Consider the following 23,707-nt stretch of genomic DNA (forward strand, 5'->3'; position numbering starts at 1 on the left):
TCCTTACAGGAAGGCTTTTCTATAATTCACATTTTTCTGACCAGTCTCAGGATTTTCCTGCTCTTTGGTATATCAATTGAAAACTGATTTGCATACTGAAACTGGGTGGACTTCTTAAGTAATAAGCTATGTTCAGCATTCCTATTTTCAGCTTGTTTACTCTTATTTTTAAAACTGATTACTTGTTTGTTTTCTGTTTGTTTTTTTTTTTTAACTGACTTAGGCACATCTAAGTGATGTCTTCATTGAATAGTTCTCCAAATTATTGTTTGAACCTTAATCCCAAGGTTCTCTAAAAAGAAGTTAGTTTCTTTGTACACACATGTACAGCACAAGGTTGAGTAGATACAAGTCAGATGAGCCACTCAATTGCAAAACTAACTTAGCCTCAAAGTGAAGTAGTTGGAATGTGTCTCCCAGTTTTTACCAGTTCTCTACAATAATACCTACTAATGCTCTATGCACGTGTCTTATTTATTTCCATGTATGGATTTTGGATATAGAGGATAGCGTAAGTACCCTATTTCCTTTAATCCTTATGATCACATTAGAAGGTAGACTGAGGTTCTTCTTTTTTTTTTTTTTCACTAGACTCAGAACCGTATGAAGCTGATGGCTGACAACTATGAGGATGACCACCTGAAATCCTCATCCCATTCCAACCAAACCAACCACAAGCCCTCCCCTGACCAGGTATTGTGTCTCTCTTTTTCGGTTTTAAAGTAGTCTTTACTATGGGGGCTGATTATTTTGAGTCATATGTTATTTTTCCTGACATGCTTGCAGTACCTTGGAACAAAAATAGCATTCCAGACTGCAGTTATAAACCAGAAATGGATGTTGCTGTTTTGTCGGCTTCCTTGAAAACTCCTGAAATGTGAACAAACAGTTCCCGGTACCGAGCTGTTATTAAGTGGGTGGAGAAGACAGGGCAGACAATGAGAGGGAAGAAAGAAACATTACTATCTTAAAATGCAAGACTGGAGACCTGTCTGGCATATTCAGACTTTAGTAACTCAGGTTTACTGCCTGAGTGTGTGAAATGTCCAGGACTGTTTCTTGTCTTCAGTAGCAGGAAATCATGCTCCAGGATCAGCTTTCTGATCTATGGATTGCATATGAGCAGTTCCCTTCATTTCCCATGAGGAAATCCCGGCCTCTGTGCCAAATGAGCACAGACTGCTCCCTCGCAAACTCAATGGGCCGTGAACTGAAGGAAAATCAATTTACCATCTCCAAGGCAGTGAGGAGCCTCCTGTCATTTACAAAGCACAGCCGTGTGCTTGATAACTATCAGAGAGATTACCTATCCCTTGGGTAGCACAGAAAATGCCAACATAATTGCATATCCCATGTTGTAATCTCATCCATTCCAGTTTAATTAAAATATTAGCGATCATTAATCACTGCCTTGACAAAGTGAAGGAATGTTTGGCGCTCCTCTTTGCCCTCTGGCTCATCTAGAAATTGTTGAGATTTGAAGGAAGGCATCTCAATCTAGACGCTTAAGCACCAATCTAGTGATATGCAGAAATTATGAGTAAGGTACAAGAGGAAAATGGCAAAAAACAATTAAGTATTCGCCTTGCAAAAGCAGATCTTTAAAAATCTCTTTTCATGTCTGTATCAGAAGACAATGAGGGGTATATATAAAGCTGAAAATTTCATATTTTCAGAACAACCTCCTTTTGCATCTTGTTTTAATACCCTTCCTAGATGGTAAATAAAGAACAGTAAATTGACTGGCTTGCATTTTCTGCAATGTTTTTGCAAAATGTGGGTCTTACCTACTTCGGGAGAGTGCAAATACTGTAAATTAGATAGCTTTCCTGATCTTAAGATGGAGAAAATGTTGGAGTATCTGCTGTTTCTGCACTGTGAGTCTATAGTGAAATGAAGCTATTTCCAGAGTGTAACTGTAGTACATGCTTGCAAATGAATACAGCATAGCATTCACAGAAGAAATGAAAAGATAAAATGGAAAGAAAAGATAAAATTTAAACGTTTAAGGAAATTCTTACAAAGACTTCACAAGGGAGGGCAATAGGGAGATGGGGGCGGGAGGAGGGTCTGATTGCACTTTCCCTTTGCTGAGAGGCATTTTAAAAGCTGACAAAGCCTACAAGAGAGCAAAAAAAGCTGTAACTCAGGGTGGCTCAGAATATTGCGTAAGGAATTAGACACTTTGTGCTACTATTTGTACTTACATATGTGCTTTAAATACTAACCAACTCTTTGTTTCATTCCCATGCTGCTCTGGGGCTTTCTCCCCATTGCCGCCTCTGCACCACTAGGATGAGGAGGAGGGTATTTGGGCATAACCAGTCAGATGCTCTTAGTTCAGCCATTTTGTTCAGAACGGTGAGAATCAACTTCTCTTGCCAATAGAAAAGTTTCCGACAGTCACTCTTGCATCTTGCTCCCATGTGCTTTGTGAAGCCTGATTGTGCTCCTTCCCTGTTGCTTGCGTAGTCCCTGCATGGGTGTGTTTCTCGTGTGTTTATGTGTAGTTTGTGATTTTCTCCTAGTCATCAAGTCATTGTTTCATGATGTTGTGGGGAGAACTTTCCAGGGCATGTAATTGAGTTTCTATGCAAAGCAAACTCTTCATGTGTACGAGAGAACAGGAAATGTCTCTCATATCATTTATCATTGACTTCATGGAGGAAATGTTTTCAGTTGGATTCTTTTTCAAAGCACTGTAGCCAAATCTATGTATGCTTTTTCGATTCTGGTTAGCAAAGAATTTGCTCAGAGATAATGTTCCTCCTGAAGATTTTAAGCATGTTAAGATCTGCTGCCAAGATTGCTGCCATGCATGCTGACCTAACTAGTCACAGATACTTACCGGCTCAGAGTAGATGATTCTTGATACGGACTAGGAATATAAATTTTCTGTAAATGTGAAGGCAAAGAGGAATATCCCCTTAGCCTTCCCCTCTCCCTTCCATCTCCCTCATTCTCTCAAAACAATGGGGGAGAAATTGGTAGCTATTTGTCATTTAAAGTACATTTTGTTTCTCTGTGTCTGCATCCACAATTTTCCCTTTTCTGCTGTCAAATAGTCTCCACAACAACACCCATTTCCAGAAGAGAGGGCAGTACACAGGACAGAGCCCTTCTCCTCACGCCTGTTCTCTAGCAAAGAAGAAAACATCCTTTACTGACCAGAAGCCTTGATATAGAGCTACAAAAGTCAAATATCAATTATTTGGCTACAGTACATAGGATTCATTTGTGCACATAGTATCATTTTTAAAGCAGAATAAATTCATTTGAAGTACTTGAAGTATTTTAAAGGATTGAGATGCCATGACAATATTTTAAAAATGCACATGAAACTTTTTCTTCACTTATCCTTTTAAGAAACATAAGCTTCTTTGCAGTTTTTCTCAGATTTTGATTTTTCCATATCAATTATTTGAAAGAAAACTCTTCTGAAAATTTCTGTGGAAATTTTGGACCCTTGCATTTCTGAAAATTATTGCTTTATATTAGATTTATAAAGCATTCATGAAAAAATAAGCTTCATGAAAAAATAAGCTCTCATCTCGTCACGCTTGCTCAATTAACTGCAGACCTACATGTCTGTCTGGCTTTATAGATCACATCTCTCTTTTCAAGTCAACCATCTGAAAAATTTAATCCAACTGTGGCAGTGTCAAACTTGAATTTCGTGCCTTGGGGTTTGAACTGAGAAAATCTCTTTAGTGGAAAAATTGATAAAGTGCTTCATTAATTTACACTCGCTGTTGATTTCACATTCTTTTTGAATCACCGCTCTTGCAATGGTTGTGCGTTAGTATATGATGTTAAAAGTTTTAGAGATAATGCTTGTAAAGATCTGCTGATGCCCAGCAATTAAACAGGGAAGATCAGGTAAGTAAATGATTAAAAGGATGACGACGCTCACTATGAAGGTAGGAATAATTCTCATTTTTGTTCTAGAGCAAACATGGAGGTTGTGTAGAAAACACTGACAGAAAGATCTTTCTCTTTTCCTCTCCCATCTGCTGATATATTTATGAATGCAACTGTGCTAAGGGTATGGTTTCTCTTAGTTTACTCAATTAATGGGCGGTTCACATTAAATACAGCACATCTCTCCACTTTCCACTTGAGGCATTTTTCTCAGGAAAGCATGTTACAGAATATCCTAGTCAAAATAATGAGGCAGCCAGCATCCTTGCCTTACAAGCGTCTCATCTGAGAAACGTGTCAGCCTGAAGATTGTCTTGCATACATCAACAGGGAAAGTATAAAGGTGATTGATGCCTCCCAAGCCAGTTATTCCCAACAAAGTACATGTTTTTACCATGATTGTCCATGTACATTAAAAAAAAACAACGTCCTTATCGGAGTACCTAACACGCATGTATTAAATTAAAGGTATGTATTGCAATGATAAAGAAGTGACTGATTGTATAGGACTTGGCAATTATTTTGTTTTTACAGTTCCTTTGGGTCTGAGGTTGTAATCACCTCTGGTCAATACTGAAGATAGAATAGAGACCATCAAAATATGTACAATAGCAAACTACATCATTTTATTCTTATATTTAGGGGTTCAAGGCTTTTCTCCTGCAGCTTTCTGGAACTGACTGAATTTAATATTTCATTATGCCAGTTTTGTACATGACAGCATTACCAGCTCCCCTGAAATGGAGCACTGTTCCTAAACATATACGCCCTTCGTGTAGTTTCAGAGAATGATAGTTTACATTTCAGTTTACAGTTCAATGTAAATACCATCTTTCATCCTGAAGTAGTCTTTGCTAGCCTTTTTCTCTAGGCTCGTTCCCTTGCTGTCTGAATTTCTTATGAATCCTTTTGTTCCCAAGATGGAGCTCTATCCCTCTCTACATCTAAACATATTCCAATGTGCTTTCTCATGAGGATGCCCCTTTGTCTTTCTCAAGGGCTAAAATGGTCTGGCCAATGGATTAATTACTTATTATTCACTTTTATAAAAAATAATATGAATTTACACTTTATGATATCTAATACATACAAAAGTATATGTGGATATGCCTGGGTATCTTCTTGTAAATACGTACTATGTATGGGCTATATGGAGGAAAGAGGCAGCAAAGCTTCGGTACATAAACTTCCCAAGCTGCTCAATTCATCTAGTTCTCTTGTGAAGCGCAGCCACGCTACCTACGATGCGAGAAAGTGGGGGTGTGGCTCAGAAAACTGCTTGTGTCACCTCTGGCCATCGGAAAGGAGGAGGACTGCTTCTGTTGAATGGGTGGAGTGGGCATAGGATCACAAAAATCTGTTGGAAGCGTGAAAGGCAATCCCATTAAAGGACGCAGGGGAAAGCAAGGACAGAATAGAAGTGCTAAGGGCAAGCACAGAGGAAAAGCAAAACTGAAACTCTCAGAACTGAGATTTATCCTGGTATTTCATTTATACATACTGTATGTGCATTTTTAAGTAGGCATGGTGTTGCAGAGCATTTTTCTTCCCATCTTCCATAGCTCTGGATTGCAGTAGGAGTTGGAACCTAGTAGACGCTGTCACTATACAAGCTTTTTGAACTCATCCCGTGGAAGCATTTTCTGTTAACAGTTGCCAGCAAGTCCTGAAGTCACGGAGCTGACTGCTAAAGAGCAAAACATTTGGTTTTGCTGTGCTTGAATTCCAGGAACAAAATCTGAAAATTAATTTCATGCTTAGTAGAGTAACAGTGCAATGGTCAAAGAGTTAGCATTGAACTGGAGTGCATAAAAATGGGGATCTTTCAAGACGATGAAAATATTAGCAAGTTCCTATTACCATAAAAATATTGCAAGACAAATAGCCTCTTATTTGTGACATTTTTCTTTAATGCTTGAGTCTGACAAATTTTAACACAGAAGCAGTAAGTATTGTGAGTTGACTGCTGAAGACACTAGCATGATTTAACACATCTCTTAAGATTTCAGAGGTGTGATGTCTGTGGTGGACAGAGGGGGTACATCAGAACAGGACAATATATGAATCGCTTTTAAGAACAGAAAAACAGTCAGTTCAAGTAAAATTCATAGATGCCTTGTCAAAACCAGTATAAATTATAATTTGCAACGTCAACAGATTACAAGTATGCATCGTGTACCAAAGGCTACATTTTAATGTTTTAATTTGACTTTACCAAGAGTTTTTCTGTAGATGAGTCATCTATACCTAAGAACTGAAGTAGAGGGGAAGTCATCAATATGGAGAATGTTTGAATTTTTTAACGATTGTTTTTAATCAAGAGCTTATAATATTCTAAAGGGCATCTTTAATGAATATATTGTTTCCAAAAACAGTCTCAGTTTAAATAGCCATTTGTGATTATTAAAAGGTAATGGAGCTTGAATGACATTTCTGTATTACTTTTATTAGTACAAAGGTATTAAAAAGGATTACAGTGAGAACAATAGAAACAGTTAAAGCTCACAGAGAAGCTGATACTAGTAGACGTATGCAAAAACCAACTGAATGCTCAAGGTTGTAAACCGTGTGTTTCTGACTTGTATCTGCAGAGCAGTTTTGTCTCACCCCTAGGAATGCCCAGGATGAGCAATCACAATTTCCTTTTTGTTGGGGGGGGGGGATATTTATTATTCCATTTTACAGCTGAAAGGAAATGCACAACGAGTGTCAGCCAGCATACATAGCTATTCAAACAGCTTTAGAGGAACATGGCAGAAGTAGGTGACAGGCAACGAACAGTCTGAAGAACTGTGACTACTATGGCGGTAGGGTAAGAGGGGGAGAAACAGTGACATTGAGGGCAGGCCATCTCAGGACTTACGTTAACTTTTGCCACAGCTGTCAAACCCCATGAACTTTTCATTGAGATCACTACAGAACCAAAAGCGTCTATACCTTGGGAATTTTGAGAAGAATATTGATTATTTTTTTCTACATTATTTGGTGCTTGGATTAATATACTGATTTCTTTTAGCAAAGTAAATACCTTATTCATGGTGAGTTCCATTTTCAAATGATTACACAGGCATTCGTTCACTGCATAAATGTGATCTTTCTCTCCATGAGACACATTTTATGCTTGCAGCATGTGGAAAGCTGCTCATCCTACTGTCACACTTCTTCTAGGTTCTCAGCATTGTCATTTATTACGCTGTGACCTCATAAGGCTTTTAAATAAATTTATTTTCAATATGATCTTTTTAACTGTTAGATCATGCAGAATGGTCAAAACCACCAAGCTTTCGTGCCTGACTCATATTACAATGTAATTTACTGGACACAGTACTAGACCACGATTCAGAAGATAAATTCTCTCTTGGCATCATCTCCAATCACTCACTTGTTCTCTTTTCTCCCTGTCTCAAATTCTGTAATTGTAAAATGAGATGAAGCTTTTGTGAAATGGAAGTTCTGCTTGGGAAAAGTGCTATATATGTGCTAGTGTAATATCATTACACAATATTCTAAAATTGTGTTGTTACAGTGATATGATGGTGATTCTAATACCTCATTTTGAATTTGTTCCCAAAATTATGTTAGACTTGTATTTGACTCAATTGATTCATACTTCTTATTTTTCCTTCCAAGATCCTGTTCCTTCCCAAAAAGGGGAAAATAACCCATATGTTAAACATTTCAAGGAACTGCCATTCCAGCATGCTGAACAAAGCTCTTTAGACCACTGCCTCTTCTTCTTCATTGTCATCTTTTGTCCTCTGAGGGTCATTTCTTCTTCTCTCTAAAAATCTACAAGCTAATTGTGTAGTGTATAATAACATTACAGTTCTTCATTCATATACGTAAAAACACAGTGAAAGAATGTGTCTTATGCTTGCCTTAGAGACATACCCTGTGCAAAATTTGAAGGCAGCTACATGAAATAATCTTAACTTTACTTAAACATCATCACTTGGCCTGACTGAGAGATAAGATGCCAGATTTGTTTTGTCATACCAGTGACAGCCAGGGCTCCTCACTCCCACTTTCTGGATGGGTAACCCTTTAGTAAGAACCCTAATGTGATCTACTCTAATAAGGTGATGTAACTAATTAATCGTTATGAGGGCAGCACTTTGAATACAGTGTCCCGGTTAATCACAGGACCTGCGTTCCATCCCTGCTTTTCTGGAGCCTTGCTTACGTGGGCAGCAGCATTAATTATGAAACTGAACGACAACGGTGCCATCAAGTTCAGGCAAGGGGGCACGATGAGTTCATGGACTGACAATTATTGTTCTGAGGAAGTACAATTCAAAATCCTGGTTTAGCTATCATACAATTATCTCTTCTTTTCAAGCCTTTTCAAGCTTTGCCTTTTTTCAGAGAATAACCTTTCCTCCTTTGGCTGCAGTAACTCTGAATAAGAAAGCCTTTTCTAGTGACCTTCTCACTTTAGTGTAACAATCCTGTTATGGTAGAGTGAACAACTTAAGTAATGCTTAATATTTTCTCTTATGATTAATCTTCTACCATTGCAATTTGGAAACTGCACCTTTCTACCTTCTCTCTTGTTCTGTAACCATACTGGCATGTAATCTTATACCCAGTAAGTACTGTTAGACTGGGATCAGCCAGCCTGAAGAAGAATGCTGCCCTTGAAATTATGTCAACTTCTGCTCCCGGTCCTTTCCCTGTTGCTGGGAACAGTTCTTTTGCTAGCTTGTTTTTTTAAAGATTTTTGTTATTTTGCTGTCTTAATAACTATTTTATATCTGAAGAATATATTCTCTATCCAAGAATGTTACCTCTGTGAGCACAAAAGAACTGATCTTCATACACTGTTCATCTTCTTTCTGATCCCAGAATGATAAGACTAAGATTTCCAGATGGAATTTTGTAATCTGCAGCTCTGGGATGAATTAAGCACTCACAACAGAGGTGTAACTGGATTGTATCACTGTCTTCCTATTATTCTTACAGATCAAAGAAGGACACAAGTAGATACTTATATTCTAAAACATTCAAAACAGATGGCTGGTTTCTTTTTGTAGAGATTTGTGCTTTTCAGCAAAACAATTACAAAAAGGCCATCATTCATTTCTACCAAATGAGATTATTCCAGGTCTGTGTCTTATTTTCTTTTTTGATTTGCAGCTGAATATGATCTTCTATTAGTGGCTTGGTCTTTGTAGCAAGTAGGAATTCTGGACTCAAACATTTTTGTTCCTGGCCAGTTCCAGGAGGGTTGTTGCTTACAGCTTGTGTGATAGTCTGTACTATCTCCCAATTACTCTGCCATTTAGATTTCTTATGGCACTTGTCCACACCCCAGAATGCAATCATGCAAGACCAGAAGCTTCTGCAAACTGTGAATATGCTGTTGGTGACATAAAGGAGAGGGGAGCTGAGGCCTGGCACTCGTAGAGAGGATAGAGACAGAAGAGGAACAGCTGCAGCCAGGCTGAGGGTGTCACTGCCAGCACCTTTTAGTTGTCACTTAGGAGGAAAGAAACTGAAGGAGTGAGGAAATGAACAATACTAGAGAAAGAATCAAGCCCAAACCTGTTTTCCAACATATTAACTATGAAAATAAGCTCAAGAGAAATACGACTAAAATAAAAACTGATAAGGGCAAGTAGCCAGTCTAGACGCTATATTTTCCTGGCTGGTAAAGTTCATAATTGCTGATGGAGATGTCAAGATTTACAGTTCCAACTCATATTAGGCTCACCACGGGAAGTCCAACTACATCCGATTGTTTAATGCAACATACAGGTAAGAATTACTATATATCTCTGTATAAATAGGTGTATTTATTTTTTTTTTTTTGCGTTTGAATGTAGAACAAACACTCTAAGAAGAATTCCTATAGACGGATAAACCAGACGTTTGGTGGCTTCATGTGGCTTTGCTTTGAAAGTCGTGTAGCCGGTAGAGAGGTGGAACAGCAGAGTGAAGACCCAGTGTTAGAGAAGGACGAGACAAAGATTCCTGTCACCTGCGGACAGGGAGGTTATAGTTCATCTGAACAGGAAAAGCACTGATTGTGTTCTCTGGTACACTACTTAGGAAGTACCTTCTGTTTTCCATTAGCAATGGAACAGACAGCAGGGAGACGAAAGAATGCAGTCACTGATACGTAAGCATTCCCATGGACACGCTCTCCCAGTGTATGTGCTGTAATGTTCTGCCTTCAAACAACAGCATATTAGCCACTGTTTCCTTTTATCCCTTGTAATAGGAAGAAGCGATAGACAAAATACAGTACAGATAGGAATGCGTGTGCTTTCTTGTTCACTGTTATATTGATAACAAGTGCTAGAAAGATTGACTGGATTAAAAATATAAGCAGGTTGTTCTTGCTCTCAAACTTCTGTGTTCTTGTAGAGAAGGAACCAGCACAAAATCTAATGGATTCTGTGAAGTTAGAACTTGCCTAATTACATCTACAAAAGTTTGATCAGGAGGATGATGTTTCAATCCATAGTGTCATGTACAAGCTGCAAACAGTTGTTAAATGATTTTCACTTGCTGTGGGGATACTTTTTTTTCTTGATGATATCCTAATTGTCAATATCATGAGTATGACTACCCAGTTTCACAGCTTTCTATAATTTAATTTATTATTCAAAATTTTAACCTAATAAGTAACACAACGCACAGGAATGAAATTCTCAAGTGAAGGAGATTTTAATATATTGAAGTGGAAGACTTTAGGTTTTCTGTAGATCTCAGCCTACTTTCCCCATCCTGTTTTGCTCCAGAACTAAACTGCTGGGTTTCTGGATTCCCAATAAATCTTAAAGCCAAAGGAAAACTTAGACAACTAAAACTACATTCCAATTTGTATGTTCTGATCTCATCTTGCAGTTAAGCCACAGATTTCTTTGCCTCGGCTAGGAAAGAGGCATATGGGCTGTTACAGAAGAGAGAGATGCAATGTGTGCACGGTGCAACTAATTATATTTATGGGTGAGGGTTTGGGTGAATGCTCTTGCTTTTGAAAGTAAGGGATTGACAAAACAGGTAAAATTCAAGCTGTATGTAGACACCCCCTTCAGCTGTGCCAACGTACCTCATTTCTGAACGTTTGTATTCCCCCATGGTCCAGCTGCAAGATTCTCACAGTCCCCCCAGTGTATTTTAGTTCTGATGTACAGTAGTCCTTGCTATTCCGCACACGGTTCCCCACAAGCTTTTGCTCCACAGCCCATGTAAGCAAAAGTTGCCAGTCTCATGAAAAAGCACTTCTGGATTTGTTATGTATAAAAATATTTTTTAACTACTCGCTCATTTTGAGTGCTTTAGGAATCCTACCAACCCACTGCAATTCTTTGCTTCACCTACATTATGGGGAAAAGATTTTGTTTAAACAGAGGGATCTAATGACAAAACTACTTTCCCTGTTTTGTGTTTTCTCTGTTCTTTTCTTCTGGTCTGGATTTTTCCCAAGGTGAAGAGGGTGAACTCTGGAAACCATTAATCCATGGGATTTGTTCATGGTGTATAAAAATTTCAAAAAGAATTTGCTATATAAAAATGATTTCCTAATTGATTCTGTCAGAAATGAACTGAGTAAGACAGCTCTGTCAAAATAGCCGGAATCTCTTTCAGCTCCTCACGCATGTTGTTTTGTTTTGTTTTATGAGGAGAAAATGATGAAGGTTAGATTTAAATCCATTTTTGTCTTTAAAACAAATCTAAAGAAAACTGAGCCTGTCCCTGAGCTTTTGTCTTGTGGTCTTCTAAAGAAACCAAGTATCTCTCTGCAGCAGTGAACTGAGCTGAACTGAACTGAGGTCAGGCTGTGTCTTTTTGAGAACTTTCTTCTGTTTCCATTTAAAATAATGAAGGGAAGACATCAGTGATAAATTGTTCTGAATTTGGGAAAGCTTTGCACTTTCTGAGCCAAATTCATGCCTCATAAAACTCCATTGCATTCAATGGTTACAAGATGATTGTAGTTGAACCCTTGTGTTTGTTGCCAAACAAACACAAATGGTCTGAGCAAGAAGGCATAATTCAATTTGCCATGCAAATGCTTCCAGACTGTATCATTCAATATCTTAGTTTATTTCCATATCTCCCAATATAAGGTATTTTGCTATATAAGCAAAATTTTCTTGTCTGGTAATATCTATAATAAGACACAGGTACAGGGAGGCATCAGAGGACCCACTATGATCCACTCCATCTTTTGTTAGATTTGTCAGGTCCTCCTTGGAACCATTTCTTTTTAACAAACATATGTATTTACCCAGACTTTGAGCCCTTCTTCTCCTGTGTAATGGTAGTTTGGGCAGTAGGTTTTATTGTGTAGCATAGTTGCATCTGTATGTAACAAAGTTTGAAAATAATTTCCCACGCTCACATGAAAAATGTGATTGTTAGGAGATAAAGGGCTACCTCCATTTAACTTCTTTTCCAAGGATATTTGTTATGTCCAGTCAGAAGTTTTGAGGGGGTCTTTGGTGACGTTTTTTGGTTTTGGTTGGGGTTTTTTTCAGAATTCCTTATTTTTTTTGCAGGATCTACAAAGAACACTCAAGGTCCATAGACCAGGCTAGCAAGCTAGAGCATTTCTGAAATTAGTTAATTCCTTGGATCTTTCACATTCATTCCGTCTACACTTCTTTGAAACACTTTTGATACAAAAACAGTGAAATTTTGACCTCATGTTATTTACTTTGACCCCAAGATTACTTGTCAAATCTGTTTTATTTTCTTCTTGATACAGCTGTTCTTCCAGGGATTTTTCTCAAATACTTAAAGATTTATGGGTAAGTTGAGAAAAATCTACAGAATTATTTTATTGCAAAATGAAGACCACTTATATGCATTACTCTGCTTTTTAGCATTCTGTAGTGAATTATAGAATCAGAGAATATATACAGGCAGCGTATGTGCAAGTAGGGTGGTCAAGCTAATAGGGGAGTGCCAAGTGTACGTATGGCACTTTGCATGGGTATTGCTGTGCCAAGAAGATGCTGTTTTCTCCTTTGTTTTTGCTTGCTCAGAGGAATCATAGGCAAGTATCTGTAAGAAAATGATTACTGCTGTTGATCCACGATCAACATGCGTGTTGATGCATGGTTCTGATAAGTAAGGCAAGTTGTGTAAGGAGATCACTTTCACAAGATCAACTGATGTAGGTGGAAAAACAGACAAGCTTTTTAGAGGTGCATATACGACTCTCTTCAAAATGGGAGCTGCAGACTTATTGCTAAGTAGCAATTTAGAAGGTATTCTCTGAAATTAACTAAGTGAAGTTAATTACTTGTTTCTGCAAAAGAAAAGTGGTTGCTTCCTTCGGAGAAGAAAGGAATGTTAGCAGGGAGAAAGGTGACCAGGTCATTAGTCCTTCTGCCTGGAGAACCCATAATTTAAAGCTGTTGGTTGTGGTGAATGAGTCCTATTAAACATTGATTAAAACCATACTTTATTCCACAGATGTCTATGGGTAGTCAATGTCGCATTTGTCTCAGATCGACACTGCTGCACTTGTACCAGCCATTCACTGGTTTTCTTTTTCATGTAGCCACCTACGTGTTTTTGCGTATTTACATTAGACACTGCTGAGACAAACTTTTAGACACCACAGTCTCTGTATGGGAGGTGTATTCATCTTTCACAGTAAAAGTGACCAAACATTTAGATAGGTCTCTCCAACCACATTCAGTTACAAACGCCTTTTCTCATCATATATACATATTTAAATGCAAACTCTTATCATAAAAAACTTTTAAATACAGTTACTCATATTTCAGCTGACCATTGTACAGCAATAGCGGGACTACCACTGAAGAAGCAGTATTATTTCATTCTAAAGCATCACGCTCAAAGATTAAAAAAAAAAAAGTCTGCAAAATCTCTAAAAACCTGAACACATTGTTTCCAAGTTGAATTTGTTTTGGAATATGTTTCAAAATGTCTTTATCAGTTGGTAGAGGTGGTTTGGGTTTGTAACAGAGATTTGTCAGGCATTTCGTGTTTCTGCTTCAGAGTTGTAGTGATTGCCTTTTTTAGTGAAACACGGTGTCAAACTTAGCTGGCCATTAACAATATTCTGAACTTGAAGGTACACTAAGCAGACTTCATTCCATGCATTGATGAGGATGGCCTAAACCTATCAGGGCAATTAATGAATCAGGGTCGCTTTAGAAGATATTCCCAGGTTTGGTCTGTTTCCCGATTGTTTTCCTCGAAAGCTCTACAGCTCTGAGCTGATCATGAGAACGCGATGTGGTTTATGAATCCAGCCCTGCTCTGCCTTTCCACTTAGCAAATGCTCTTACACCCTCTTGAGATAAGGCAGTGGCAGCTCTGCTGTGTGGGAAGCACAGTGCCTCTTGCTAAGTGGCTAGTTCAAATTAGATATGGCAGGAACGCAGATATAAGGGCATTTCCTACTTGACTGGCAGGGTTTAATGGATCCCAAGTGAGAGGAATGATTGCTCTGCGAACAGCTTTGGGAGGGCTGCTAGTTAAGAACTTTCACACGCCTCATTTGGCCTGTTTCCAGCTCGAGGTAAGGGGGAAGGGTACGGGAGGAATGTGCTTGGAAAGGGGACTTGTCCCTGAGCAATCAAGTTCGACTGTTGTATGAAAATCTTCCATCGTTACTTGCTAGATAGCTCTGCTTGCTTTCTGCTCACAAAGAACAGCCGGGAAGGTTGGCAAGTCGAATTCCTTTCAGACTGAAATCTGCACATCTGTTGGTTATTCAATAGACTGCGGTATCTGAAAAGAATACAAGGCAGCTACTACATTGACTGAACAGCTAGTTATTAGACATTGACTACTTAATTTTCACATTTTTATAAAACAGTGGTTTTTTAAGATGTGATATTCCATCACTCTACCCTCTGTGGGCAAACCAAATAGTAAGAAAGATAGGAAAGACATCAGTTAAATTAGAAGCATCACTTTTTTTCACCTGCACAGGCAGTATACTTTCTGATCATAATCCAGGTAAACCAAATTATAAGAAATTGGAGTAAATAGCACAAATTCAGCAAACAGCCAAAGCTGGTGGATGTAATTGGCTAAGTACGGTTGTGCTTGGTGATGGAAGTGAAATGTAACAGTGTTGATGGTACTAAAATATCTGTTCTTATTGTCTTGTATACAGGAGAGCAGAGTATTCTGCCCTGCTGCAGTTTGCAGGCTTGATATGTCGAACCATTATTTTTATATGTGTGTTTATATCTGCAAACAGATGTTGTCCCAAGGCTGCACACAGAAGTAGGGTTTTTAATAAAGCACGTGAGCTCACACTCTCTGCAGGTTTCTTGTCTGTCTCCTCTACCACGGCTGCCATGTCGCTGTGGCTTTTCGTAGCTGCTGCCACCCTGATGTTCTGGTGTAGGCTGCTGAGCGCGGCTACGCTCTGCGGGACAAGGAGCCTGACATTAGTTAGCTGCTTAGCCATGGCTCTCAGATCCTCTCACTCTACAGAAATTAATCCATGTAGAACAGTGTTAGAAGCAAAAGAAGTGAGCCCTGACAGCCTTATTAAAAGGGGTCGAAGCCAGAGTCTTTGTTGAAAGTAGTGCCAGCACCCTGTTCCTGTTGACTCAGAGATTATCTCCCTCCTTATTCATTAGCAGGGTCAGAGGTGTCCTATTGAAAAGATATCCCCGGCCCGCTAACAAACAGCAGGTGCAGCCCCTGCCTGGGAAAAGGAAGACAAGTTGCCAGTGGGAAGACTTTCCAGCTCTCCTAGCTGCTGCGCATCGGGGCCTCTAGCTTCGACACCTCATTTTATGGAGTGGAGGCACCAAGCCCAGTTCCTCCTTGGTTTTTCATCAGCTGCGAGTTTTGTATTACTGCGGTTTTGAATATATGCCCACAAACACCTAGAACAATATGAGGCAGTATTCTTGTGGGAGGTCATAGGGATTCCCGATATGTATTTATGCACTTGAGCTCTATATTTTTGTAAAGTAAATGAAAAATGGCTCTTCAAATACTTTTTATGGTAACTGGATGGTTCCAGTTTGGATTACATTGAGGAAAAAGGATTAAATTCAGATTGGGTAAAGTATAATGAAATAAAATAGTACTTATTAAAGTCCTTTGATTTTAGTTTTGTAGTCTGTTGTATAGTTTGGCTTGCATAAAAAATGAAAGTCATTGTCTTTTCAAAACTATGGAAAACTAGATCTTAACTATAGAGAAGATTATAGAAAACTATATCTTAACTTTTTGATTAAGATACATCTCTATCCAGTTTCTACAGTAGATATAACTTCATCTTAAAAACAAACATTTTGGCATCATTTGAAACTATTCTCTTTAGAACATGTTTATTGCCTACTTTAATTGCAGTGAAATGTTTGTTGGCAAAATGAGTTAAACTCTACATTGCCGTTGTAGTTGTGGACAGACACCTTTTACCAGAAACTAGTTCTTAAAGCGGGGAGTTGAAATAGTTGACTGAAGCACTGCTGGATAATCAGTAGAGTTAATGCATTCAATTTAATACTGTTTCATTTTTCACCCATATCATCATTATTTCCTATATTAATCAGACAGCTATCATCACCACATCCCCTTCCCCTAGTGTACTTGGGTTTCTTTCTGCTACAGATGGAAGGTTGCTGGGTTATGGGATAGGAGTACTGGGACGGAAAGGGAGGGTGTTCAGGTTTCTTCCAGTATGATGCTGAACAAGATTGTAATTTAGAGGTTGATCTCTGCCTTCACCACTGCTTGAGTCTCAGGCTGTTCCTCACTGTCTCTGTTCTCTTATTTCAGATAATTCAGCCCCTCTTAGAACTTGATCAGAATCGCAGCAAGTTGAAGTTGTATATCGGACATCTGACAGCCCTCTGCCACGACCGTGACCCCCTGATTCTGCGTGGACTCACCCCACCTGCTTCCTACCACCTGGATGATGACCGGGCAGCTTGGGAGAAAGAGCTGCAGAAGATGACCCCAGAGCAGGTGAGTTTGTGGTCTGAAGCTCTGAACAAGGGCCTGGACTGCTGAAGGTAGGTCTTACACACGTGCCACACCAAAAGGTTGGGAAACCATTCTGTAAGTGGTGAAAACAGGAGCAAAGATCCGCTCTTCAGCTGACAGAAGGAGTCAATAATTTTTTGAATCATTGCCATTTAATATTTATTATGGAATTTCATCGGTTCTTTTACCTGTACTCGAGGCCATGCATTTACACACTCATGGGAAATCAAACTGCAAGGTACTGCTTTTGCCGTGTTTTACCTGTTAACAAATTTTAGTTGCTCTTTATAACTTAATGTAGTCATAGGGATCTGAAATCTTTTTCTAATGACATTAACCACTTATATTTTAACTGGCACATTTTTGTGAGTCACTTTACATAAACAAATACAATGTCCTTACCTTCTATTACAGTATGTTCTGCCAGTAATTTTTTCTGCTTACCCCTTTACCTGGATACCTAAATCAAGATTTGGACCCAGCGTGCCAGATGCAATACACCCACGCTTACGCACACACAAACACAGTGATTTCAGAAGTCTAACGGTATATTTCCAGGAGTTTTGGCATACAGAACTGAAAGGGTTTAATAACAGCTTGTCTGATGAAGTCTCTAAAGAGACTGTCAATCTAGCTATAATTCAGCTACTGAAATAATCTTCCTTTCTCCCAGCTCTGGTGATGTCTTGCCTTCCTTAATCCTTTCACTGGCAGTTTTTATCTCTTGCTTTCATACTATAATTCATCATTTTCCACAACCCTTTTTTCTCATTCCTTCCTATTTCTCTTTTCAACTTTTTAATTTTATTCCTGTATTACAGAATGCTTTATTTTTTTTAGTTGAACTCATGTAAGGAACTGGTACCAGAAATAAATGTGACTAATTTTGTCTTTTTGACCCCGACTTTAGATTATAAAGCAAATTCTTTCACTAAATTATTCACTTTCATATGTCTATACTGAACTCTATCCAGCGTGCACACAAACTAGGCTAAGGCCTATATACTTAAAAGTGGGTTTGCAGGTCGGTGAACACTATCTTGAGCCTACCCTGAACACTTCAGCTCTGGTTTTCTTCTCTTGTGATGTCTAAGCTCATTTCCTTGCAATTTCAACTTAAGGCTGAATTTTGATAGAAAAATTGGAGAAAGCAGCTCAGCAGCCAAATTACAGGAAGCCAACAGAAGCATGTCTAACAATTCAGAAGGAGGAGCAGTCCTCTGGAGATAAATATGCCTGTAACAGGGCCTAGATGGTGCAGGACAGTTGATCTCTGTCTTTATAGCTGTCTTCGTTCATTTGTTTGATTCAATGAGTGCTCTGTGCCTCACTCAGTATCTAGATGGAGGATACATTTGCCTCTACAGCCTGACACATTCCTTTTCCCTGCAGAGCCTGCTAGCCCCTACACAACCAGAGTCAGCATTTTATTTACCTCTTGGGTTCTGTAACCGCTGATACGGGATTAAAAGTTTTCAGTATAATGCATGCCATCCTCATGTATTAAAGATGTATGGCTTCTATGTTATAGATGAAAATACGAGGCATACCATTTTGAACCACCTTGTCTGTCAGATTGGGATGAAGCCTTGCGTGGCAAAACCTGTAGCGCATATGGGAGGCATCTCTGAAAACAAAAGTAAAGGCTGGATGTGGGTAAAGTTTGGATAGCCCTGAAATAAATTGACTAGTCTGTTATAGCTGTGATGGTCTTTGAATATAATCAAGATCTGTGGGGATAGGTGATATCTTCTATTTGATCAAGAGTCTGTGGGTAAAGAAAATAGAAAAGGCTTTCTTTGGCAAGTTCTTCTGAATAGACAGTCAGCCCAAAAACATCATCGCTTTGTCCAGTTCTGTGTACTGGTTTAATAAAAGATAATATTTCTCATTGAAACTTTGCTAGTCCATTAGCAACATTTATGGGTTACACAGTAAAGAAAGCATTTAAGTATAAATTGTGAGGAAAAGAATTGTCTAAGTTGTCCTGGAGAAGAGAAAAGATGTGTTTTTCTATCCTCTCCCATTATTGTCTTAATTCTGCATTGCTGTTGCCACAGTTGTTTAAAGTTACTACTCCATTTGTGATTCCCATGAGCAGCTAACATCTGCTAAAATAAAATGTAGCATTCTCTTCTGCTTTCCCATACTCACTTAGATTGTATTTAGCAAGCTTCAGTTGAAAAATACAAACTAATGATATATTTCAATTTGCAAAGCACATTTTTCATTTAAGTCGTGGAGCTTTTCTGCTTCTAACTGCAGAATTTCCTTTGTGTTTAAAGTATTCCCATGGGGGGTGGGAATCGGTTCTCCAGATTCGCAGAAGCCCATCATAGAATACCCATTTTGCATCTTTGGAATTTTAATGAGTTTTGTAAATTACTTCAAATCCAGTGCATTAAATTCACTCCTGTCCCTTCTAATATGCTCTTCTGTCGATAATGCTTCACAAGCCTCAGTGGGAAAAAATTAATCCTCTTGAATGTTAAGAAGTGCTAACATGATTAGGGAGGATACATTTAACTGAACACCAATAATATTTAAGAATGATGCCAATGTATCCACTTCTCACCAATGAGATTATTTCGTTTGTTTTGGATGGTGGTTTTTTTTTATAAATAGTTGACAATTCATTTTCATATTGCTGCTTTTGGAGCTGTGGTTTCCCACTGCAGCAGCTATTATTGGCGAAGGTTGGTGCTGCTGTGTTTCATCACAGCTGATATACCCTGTAGGTCTTTCACACCTGCTGGGGCGGCTCAGGTACAAATAGCAGGAGTTTTCTGTGGCTTCTTCTGGTGGGTAAAACTAGTATATGAAGTAGATGTAAGCTTTTCACCCTTGCAGCACATCCACAGTGACCCACAGTAACTAATGTGCAAGTCATTGTCGGAAAAGCATTTGGCAGCATCAACACCATGGTTCTAAGGGCAATTTGTTGCCACATAAATAATTTTGTGGACTCTCAAAGTTTGATTGATAATTGGTACCTCTCATGTCTAATAGTTTCTTTATGCTACCATTAAGTTCAGCTATGTTCCTTACTGACTTCAATTGATTTTAATCAAATTATGGGGCCAGGATGCTATATCATTCTTTGTTGGCATTTGATCAAAGACATTTTGTAAAGCTGACTTACTGTAGTAGAATTTTGGTCCAATTGTAATGAAGGCCTGAAGCCAGTACTTTATGAGTATACGGTATCTCAAGACCTAATCTAAACTAGTATAGTACATTAAGTTGTGGACAATAACGAATCTACAGTAGTTGGAACCGTGTCATTAAGGTACTCATGTGGTAGAAAATATTCCTTTGAGTCAGTTCTGACCCAATGTCCCCAAAGAAGTTAACCAGCGCTGTTTCTGGAACTGTCCTCCTTTGACCTGTTTATGTCCTGCTCAACTTTCCTTATTAAAAAAATTTAAGTTACCAGAAGGAATGAAGAATCTTCCAAGTCTCGACACTGAGAAATAAAAATTCCATTCATTCATTATAAATAATTGCATTATCCTAGCAATTTCTATTAAATACAATATTTTCTTTCACTTTGTCCTAAACATATCATTATGTTAATATTCTTGGACTGTGTAGAACTACTGCTATGTTTCACGTTTCAGATGGTTGTCTTTAAATGAGGGATTTTATTCCTATATGAAAGGAAATGACATTAAGAACATAATGATATGGTCCACATTTTTATTTATAGCTTGGGTTTTGTTTTTCTCTTCTTTTTACAAGAGGAAAGAATGGAGTAGAAAAAGGAACTTGCTGAAAATCATCATTTAAATAGTTGCTAGTGGTGTACTGCGCTGTGGTTGGAAGTAAAAGTAAAAAGAGAAAGTAAAAAGAGACAACCAAAGAGAGCAACCAGGTATTAGTAGTAGGCACCAGTGTTTGTACTGTTAATAGCTTAAGCAGTATTATAAATGCTTCTTATCTCTTCAAATCCAGCTCTAAAACGTGTGGAACCTCATATTATGGAGAGCTTCTTATTTTCAATAGTTCCTACGGTCATTCTGAAAAAAATATTTCTTACAACGCAAGAGGACCTATCTGATTAAAATAATTTTCTTCACCTGAGGAGTAGTAGGAGGAGGCATTTTGCTCCCTGCCATTGCTGCCTCTTTCCAGCCATATCCAACACATCCTGGCTTTGTCTAGGCTGATGGGGGTCCTGCCTATTTCTGCTGCCCCCAGGTACCATTTTTTTCTCACACAATCAACCTGTTCCTCTTTCCCCAAAGGTGTTTCTGACAGCATTTGTGTTGTGACCTGGGCATCAACAGCAGCCTGCAGGGCCTGGGCAGGTTGTATTTCCATGAGACACTCTCTCAGAAGACACCTGCTATGGCAGCTTGTCTCATCCCCCTGCTAACATGGTGCTGCACCTTATGATTGCTTCGGCTGTGAGTTACAGAGAGAGGCGCTTTTGAAAAATCGTTATGGTCGTAGAAGAGCCTTTGTAGTGAAGAAAGGTTGTCTTCCCTCTCCCTGTGTGTCAGCTTCAGCCAAAGCACAGATCATCTAGGGATTCCTACTTACTAATCCTCTCCCATGTCTTTTCTGCTCAGCTGCTCAAAGACAGAGGAAGGAAAAAGGTGATAATGTCGCTTCACTGTATCAGCTAAATAGTCATGGCGTGGTTCCAAGGAGCATAATTTACATTGCACATAATTCACATTTCACTCTCAGCAAAGTTGATGTTAAGCTTTTCCTATGAAAAGACAGCAGACCGCATGTATGTAGCTTTCAGATTCCACTTAAAAACTTGCATATATGCTGGCTGAATTTTTTAAACACACATTTTGATTTGTTATACAAACAATATTGTAAGCGGGATAAACTTTTCTCTAAATTACAAATAGCTATTTTATAAACATCCTGTGTACTTTGTTCAGATTCCGCTTGCATTCTTACTTCTGTATCATCTATGAGAAATTATTCAACTTATTTAGTTTCTGTAAAGAAATTACTCTGCCATGTTTTGCATTTAGTCATTCTAAATTACTCTGTTACTTCAGAGTTTACCCTGTCTTTCTTCTCTGACTGCTCTTCCATTAGCTTGTTATCTTCCCCACCTGATTTATGTCATTTATTTTTAATTTGTAATCTTATGGGAATGCATAATGTGTTTTAAAGTTAAACAGCCCACTTCTGGTCTCTGTTAGAAATTAGAAGTAATAATTGCAACAATTTATATCCTTCTTCATGTCCAAATGTATTTCCTGAGTTTAGTTGAGAAAGTAATGGGTATAGGAACTCTCTAAAATTATATTAAATTAATGTTTTGGATGAGGATGAGAGAACTTGGGATCAGTGTCATAATTCTTAAATACTGGTTGAAGTCACAAACATTATCATAAGTTGACCGTATCCATAATACTATAACATTATCCATTTTTATTTGTGCATGGAATTTCTAATTTTAATTAATATACTGTCATACTATCTTATATAATATACTGTCAATCAGTAATATTAACTGTTCCTAACTTGAAAAGAGATATAAAGGGAAAAAGCAGCCTTCCAGTACCTGAAGGGGGCCTACAGGAAAGCTGGGGAGGGGCTGTTTGCAAGGGCACGTAGCGATAGGACGAGGGGCAATGGTTTTGAACTAGAGCAGGGTAGGTTTAGATTAGACATTAGGAAGAAGTTCTTTACAACGAGGGTGATGAGACACTGGCACAGGTTGCCCAGAGAGTTGGTGGAGGCCCCATCCCTGGAGACATTCAAGGCCAGGCTTGATGAGGCTCTGGGCAACCTGATCTAGTTGAAGATGTCCCTGCTTACTGCAGGGGGGTTGGACTAGATGACCGTTAAAGGTCCCTTCCAACCCAACACATTCTATGATTCTGTGAAAAACATTGCTTTAAGGACATGGTCAAGTGTTTCATGTGTATGTGTCTGGTGTGTCTAAAATTCACTGTGCTCTCATTTCAAGCAGTTCCTACAAGCAGATGGTGTACCAACCTGAGCTATTACCTTATTTTTTCAAGGGCAGCTCACCTCTCCCTGTGTTTTATTATTAGTAACAAGTTCTGTTACTCTGTGCGTTGCTTGGACACTGTGGTCCTCATGGAAGCTTTTTGCAGCATCTCCTGCTGTGAGCTACTGCTGTGGGTTCTGCTTGGCCGTGCAGGGGTCTCTGGGGTAGCCTCTGTGAGCATCCTTCCTGGATAAAAAGAGCCACAAGCAGGAACAGGTGGGTCCTCTGTTGGCTTATTGGGGTTACTGGATTGCATAGACCAAAATCCGATGGGAATTTCTTTCTTGGAATATCCATCAGAAATTTCAGAGCTAACAGGATTCCAAACGAGTTCATAATAAACAAAATTAACTTCCTCTTAAAGAGAAATAAGTAACGTGGAAAGAGTAGAAAGGGCTCCAGCTCTGATCCTGAAATAGCCGGGTGCGTGTAACTTCATCTTTTCATCCAAGTACTTCCTGCTTTGTCCTTCTCTGGTTTGTGCTCTGCGGGCACAAAACCAGCACTGTTAAAAAGTTTTTCCAAAACTCATCAGCTAGGACATATAGGAGAGGTATTTAAGATTTGCCTTGTAGACAGGTGAACGTTGCCGGTGTTTATGACTAAACAGGCAGAGCCCCTATGGGGCCGCGGAGGTCTCATCCATCGGCAGAGAGAGCACGGGCCAAGGTACAAGCCCAGCATGAAGGGTGCATCACGGAGTAATTCTGGCAGCGTTTAGCAATCTGGCTTTGAGAGAGTACACTGACACCTAAAGTAATGCATTGCAACTGAAACTAGGAGACGTAGCCACCTAACTCTTCTTCACAGTCCCTTTATTGTGCAGAATCGTGAGCTGTTAGGGATTAA

At 38.8% G+C, this 23,707-nt stretch overlaps 1 protein-coding gene across 24 annotated transcripts in view; it reads left to right on the forward strand.

Moving 5' to 3' along the window:
• ERC1 (ELKS/RAB6-interacting/CAST family member 1) overlaps positions 1–23,707 on the forward strand; it is a 300,806-nt gene that overhangs the window by 271,343 nt on the left and 5,756 nt on the right. For 13 of the 24 annotated variants that reach the window (XM_074584028.1, XM_074584131.1, XM_074584047.1 and 10 more), the window contains 2 exons: positions 592–693; positions 16,663–16,851. In XM_074584028.1, the coding sequence (XP_074440129.1) occupies positions 592–693; positions 16,663–16,851 (291 nt within the window). Of the gene's footprint in view, positions 1–591; positions 694–2,294; positions 2,362–16,662; positions 16,852–23,707 lie in introns of all 24 variants that reach the window. The other 11 variants (XR_012586646.1, XR_012586651.1, XR_012586648.1 and 8 more) reach the window with 1 other exon arrangement.

Source organism: Larus michahellis, chromosome 1 (genome assembly GCF_964199755.1).
Source record: "Larus michahellis chromosome 1, bLarMic1.1, whole genome shotgun sequence".
NCBI classification, from domain to species: domain Eukaryota; kingdom Metazoa; phylum Chordata; class Aves; order Charadriiformes; family Laridae; genus Larus; species Larus michahellis.